General features: G+C 36.3%; 1 protein-coding gene and 1 pseudogene across 1 annotated transcript; one reads left to right on the top strand and one right to left on the bottom strand.

The window, feature by feature from the left end:
• Positions 1–1105: 1105 nt before the first annotated feature.
• LOC107609541 (ethylene-responsive transcription factor 3) lies at positions 1106–2566 on the bottom strand. Its single transcript, XM_016311541.3, has one exon. It carries the CDS (start codon positions 2273–2275, stop codon positions 1616–1618), a length of 660 nt encoding a protein of 219 aa, XP_016167027.1. The 5' UTR covers positions 2276–2566; the 3' UTR covers positions 1106–1615.
• Positions 2567–3847: 1281 nt separating this feature from the next.
• On the top strand, positions 3848–5373 carry LOC148550260 (uncharacterized; annotated as a pseudogene).
• The last annotated feature ends 516 nt before the right edge of the window (positions 5374–5889 follow it).

Genomic DNA, 5889 nt, shown 5'->3' with positions numbered 1-5889 from the left:
ATTTAAAAATTTATTATAACAACTTAATTAGACTTAAGTATTTTGTTTGAACGTAAAGTTTTATTGTTAAATAAAATAACATATTTGTTACGATGGGTAACCGGAGATTAGTGTGCTGGACTTGTTAGGCTGGCCCAATCGTTCGAGGAGGGAAGCCTTTGAAGGGACTTGCGCTTCTGAGCCTCCGTCCGACTTGTGAGTATGAGTGAATGAGGGGTGGTATCCGTCCGACTTGTGAGTATGAGTAAATGAGGGGTGGTACCTGCAAAGACACTCCAATGCCTAAGTCAGCAAGGGTGTAAGGTACCTGAGATACCTGAGGGGTGTCAGTGTATTTATAATGGTGAGCCAATAACCACCGTTGAAGTAGTTCCATCTTTTAAGGTGGATAAACGTCCATTTATCTTAGAAAAATTGAGACATGGTCACTGGAAGTGGGTTGAGAGATTTTAGGATGAGTATTTATCTGCCAGCCAATCTTTGTCTCCGACTTTTTTGGAGCAGGTCGTGTCAAGAACCGACTTCTACAGGGGAAAGTCGGCGTAGAGTGAGGCTCAATCCTTTGGGTTGGGCCTTTCGTTTGGACCTGGGTCTTAGTGTTGGGTCAGAGTATGAACAATATTATTTACCAAATTCAATTCCTAACGAGTGAAAATGCGTTATAAAAATTTATGTCCCATTAATTGATAATATCACATTCTTCATTGTATATCATATAATAATACTCCATATTCCATTATGGATGTTAATACTTCATATTCCATAATATAACATCCACATTAATAATCATTTGATAGCACATTTATTTTTTGTTGATATGATAAAAAGGGAAAAAAAAGAACTAATATTATCAAACCAATTTTGTTAAGTAAACAAATTTGTTCATTGACACATTATGATTAAAAGTTAAAACACACAAGAGGTAATCCCCAAAATCAAACTAATAGTACCAATCAGCGTACTAAAACTTGTAACTTAAGATTAACCCAAGCAAGTTAAATGAAGATTACATTTCGTTCTATTTCTATTCAATAGAAACTCAACAATACTCAAATTTCAAAGATGTAAAAAAATAAAACAAAAAATTCATCTCAACGAAGCAAAATTGTAAATAAGCAGAATGTAATTTTATTCTCTAATCTGATTGCCATAATCTTTTGTACAAAAAAGAAAAAAACTTAACAAAAAATGTAAGTTCTAATCTCTAAGAAGTAGATCCAGAGAGTGATCATGTCCAATGCTTCTATCACATAAGGATCCAAAGTTACAACATTAACACAGATACAGCAACATTAACAACAATCTCTTCATTGTATCTATCCTCATACATAACACACATGGTTATGCCAATTTCTAACAACACCATAATATATATCAATAATATTAATTAATCTAAACAAAGTGGAAATCTTTTTTTTTCCTTTTGTTTTTACCCAATTTTTTAGTGCCTCAACAAAGTAAAATTGTAATTTTTTTTTTTAAAAAGGGAAAAACTAAAAATACATGATTTTGCCCCAATTTCCCCAGAAATCATTTTCCCGAGAAAATTAAGAGAAAATCAACACGAGATTATGCACCGGAAACCGAACCTCGTTGTCAAATCTCTCATCCCATATCAGAGGCACAAGGCGGTGGCGCGAATCTCCTCGTCGGTGAAACCGACGTCGTCTTCCTCCGGCGGCGGAAGGTTTAGATCGAAAGTTAGGGCTTTCCGGAACGAATCCTCGTCGTCGATGGTTGATGACGAATCGCAATCGCTGTGGCAATCGTCGACCGGAACTACAACCGGCTTCTCCGGTTTCCTTCGGCGACGATCAACCGCTGGAAGCGCCGCCGTTGATGAAACCCTAGGTCCGCTGAACGATTCGACCGTGCTGCTCATGCCGCTGCTCGTTGGCCGATTCACCTGAACCGGTTCGTACTTTCCGAACCCGTGAACCGGATCATCGTAACCGTGAATCGGAATCTGAGAGTGTGAGATTCCGATTTCGGCGTTGGGGAACGGAAAATTTGTCTTTGCTTTTGGTCCACGGAAGGATCGGGCGGCAGCGTCGTATGCTCTGGCGGCGTCCTCGGCGGAATCGAATGTTCCAAGCCACACGCGCGCCTTCTTCCATGGATCCCTTATCTCCGCCGCGAATCTTCCCCATGGTCGCTTCCTCACTCCGCGAAACCGCGTTTCTCCGACGTTGTTTCTTGAATCGGCGTTTGGATGCGTCGGATCTGCTGCTACGGCTGCGGCGGCGACGGCGACGGCATCTCTACCTCGACGCATCGATGATGATGGGGAAGATGAAGATAATGATGACGATGATGAAGTTGGTGGTGGTGATGAACGAAAAGAAGAAGAAGAGAAGAAGGAGAAGAAAAATTAGGGTTAAAGTTTGAGTCTTTTTTGGGAATAGGAGAGACCCAAAAACACCAGCCACCACCTTCTTCAATGGGCAATTTCTTAATCTTGCTTCTCCTCCATCTCTCTTTTTTTTTTCTCTCTCTCTCAATCTCTCTCTTTCACAATTTTTTTCTTTTTCGTTATTTTCGTGTTCCCATGTGGTGTTGCCTAATTCGCTGCGATAGATTATAGTGATTTGAATTGACAAATTTGTCCTTACTTTTCACACAAGTACATGGAACAATGAGGGACAAGAGAGGAATTCGCTACTTTATTTTATGTGTATAGCATGGTGGTTGATGGAAATTGGGAATGGAGATAGGTTTAATAATGTGATAATAAAGAAAAGAGTATATTTTTAAATAAGTTTCTGAACAATTTTGTATGGGATTTTTTTGTTTTTAAATTTTTTTTATTAAGTTGAGGTTTTTTAATTTTATAAAAGTAAGATTTATCGGTTTTTGTGTTATAATTTTGAGAATTTATTTATTCAAATAAAAATAAATAGATTTAACTAAGATAAAAATTTATATATTTTATTTTATAAAATTTTGAGATCTCAATGTAATAAATTTTTGTTTGACAAAAATATTCAATACAAATTTTTTTCAGAAATCTATTTAGATAATATTCTAAAAAAAATCTCATTTAAACAAGTGTAACATTTCAATAATCTATTGACTAACAGTAAATTTTTAAATAAAATATAAATTTGTAATAAATTAATTTTTAAGTTATTAAATTAAAAAATATTATAAATAAAAAAAAAAGAAAAATGATCTTCATTATGCCCCTCATTATCGTCTTAGTTCATTATAAACATTCTCTAAGCTTCTACAAAATGGAGAGACAGTTTTTACTTTTTTCAGATTAATAAGCATCAGTCACCAAAAAAAAAGATTAATAAGCATTAAACTATGAGTTTTTTTTTTTTATTCAATATCTTTAGAGAGATAATTGAACATATTTTTAGTTATTATATTTGAGTTTACTTAGATAAAATTAGTTTATAATATTTTATATTGAGTTAATAAAATATAATTATTTCAATGATCATTAAAATAAGAAATAGAATTAATCCTTTTAGGCCATATACTTTAATTTTGTTTTTTTACAATATTTTTTTAAGACATTTTAGTGGGACAGTTTCTATTTGAGTGAGTATTTGTTGTAATCTTGGTGGCTTTGGCTGCATGTATATTTTGTTTGCCTCATTGAATTTAAGTCTTTTATTTATTTATCGGAAAATGATAAATAAATTTAATTTTAATAATTACTATAACAATATAGACCACCCCCCCCCCAAAAAAAAAAAATTTACTATAAGAATATAATGAATATACAGTTAAATGATGGTGTAAAATTTATGGGCATAAAAGAAGCATATCCCTTGAAGTTAAGATAATGTTTTGGTTATTGTTATCAAGGAGAAATACTACCACGTTGGCTCTAGTTATGGGAGCAACCATTTCTAGACATTTGTGTGTAATATTTGCAAATCAAAACCAACAAGATCTGGTTTTAAGGTGAGTTGTCTAATCTTGCATCACGTTATTGGTAAGGATGGGATTTTCTTTTCATTTCTAGAAAATATGATTGATTTTCGTATTTATAGTTAATATTTAATCAATGAAGTGTTAAAATAATAAAAAAAACTAATAACTAAATTGAGTAAAGTATTGTTTTTGTCTTCAACGTTTGGAGTAAGTCTTATAATTATCCCTAATATTTCATTCGTCCTATTTACGTCCCCAATGTTCGAAAACTGATTCAATGTTACTCTCCCGTTAAATTCACTAACGGAACACTAACGGAGTATCCTACGTGGACCAGACACGTTGGTAACCCCACTCGTGTGTATTGACACGAGTTTTCCTTCGCGCGTAATATTTGCTTTAACCATACGAAACGCTTGCAAATAGAGGAGAGCAACAAAAAACGTAACACTTCACATTCCACCCACACTCCGTAAACCCTATCGAGTTTTGATCGCATGTTCTTCGCCCTCGATTACTAAGGAAGAAGACGGATTGAAGCGGCTTGGTGTGGTCTATATTCCCTACAGAGAACAGCATTACCCTGTGTTGGTGGTACCAGGAACTTGGCACAGAGTGAAAAGGTATATTGAATCTATGTTTGATTTTCGTTTGATGGGAATAGTTCATGCAAGTAAAGATGAGTATGCATAGGGTTTCTGTGATTGTTATGTTATTGCTGTTAGGGTTTGGGGTTGTTGATGTAAGAGCAATATTTTGATTTAGACTTTCTGGCCTTCACATTGATCACCGTGGTTTTATGATGTTTGAAACTTGTAATAGGAAACGTAGCGGAAGAGATGAGTGACTTTAGTGTAAAAATTTATCACCAAGGGAGGTTTCGGCTTGAAGGATGTGCTGTTAGGTATTTGGATGGGGAGACATCCATTGTAGACTACTGTAATGACGATGAATGGAGTTTGATTGAGGTGTATGAGATAGTGAGTAGACAGGAATATTTGAAGAAGGATATCGCTGCGATGTGGTATAAAGCTGTGAATGCTGGGTTAGAGGAAGGATTGACCATGCTTAAAAATGATAAAGATGCCATGGATATGGCAAGAATTGGGGTGAAAGATGATATGGTTGAGGTTTATGTTGTTCACAAGACAAGTGAAGTAAGAGAAGATGTGCAACCTGGACAAATTACTGCTCCTGCTGAAAGAAGTGATGAGGCTGGGCCTGGCCCAATTGTTGTATATGAAGGCCCTGGTGTTGGGCTTGGGTCAATGCCAGCTACTGATGGGCCCACTGAAAAGGATGAGGTTGAGCCCACTGATGCTGTTGAAGAAGAGGATAAGGGGAGTGAGACCTCTGATGATAATGACTATGAACCTAGGGGGAGTGAAAGTTCACGGAGCTCTGAGTCAATTGCTAGGAATGCATCAGATCAAAGTCTTGACTTTGGTGACAGTGATGATGATAGGGAGGGAGCTGAAGGATTAGTTGATGTGAACATCACGGAAGATAGAGGATATTCGGGTTTATATAATGAAACGTTGTGCTGACAATAGGGATAGGATAATGCCTTACAATAGAGATGTGTTACCACGAATTAGAATTAAAGTAGAAAAACATGCAGAACTAAGTGGGAATTAGGTGAGTGTGTATGCTGGACGTGATAGATATGAGGTGGTTAGCATCCAGGGGGGAAGAAAAAATTTGTGGTGGATCTTAGGAATCAAGAGTGCTCGTGTAGGAAGTTCCAACTGTCTGGGATTCCCTGTGCACATGCAATGACTTGTATAAGGAAAATGTGCTTCAACGTTGATACCTATGTATCTGACTACTATAAGAAGGCTGCATACATCTCCTGCTACCAACATGTTGTGCTCCCTGTTAATGGACCAAACCTTTGGGACAGAACTCAATTAGAGGATGTGTTGCCTCCCACTTATAGAAAACCCATTGAGAGGCCAAAGAAGAAGAGGACACGAGCTGCTGATGAGCAATCAAATAGGA

The sequence above is a fragment of the Arachis ipaensis genome, chromosome B7, assembly GCF_059453495.1.
Source record: "Arachis ipaensis isolate K30076 ecotype BB chromosome B7, ASM5945349v1, whole genome shotgun sequence".
Classification (NCBI taxonomy): domain Eukaryota; kingdom Viridiplantae; phylum Streptophyta; class Magnoliopsida; order Fabales; family Fabaceae; genus Arachis; species Arachis ipaensis.
This window is presented reverse-complemented; position numbering and strand designations above follow the sequence as displayed.

Bases quoted from the DNA above. Each gene is read 5' to 3' on its own strand.
- LOC107609541 (XM_016311541.3), bottom strand. From the start codon at position 2,275: ATGCGTCGAGGTAGAGATGCCGTCGCCGTCGCCGCCGCAGCCGTAGCA.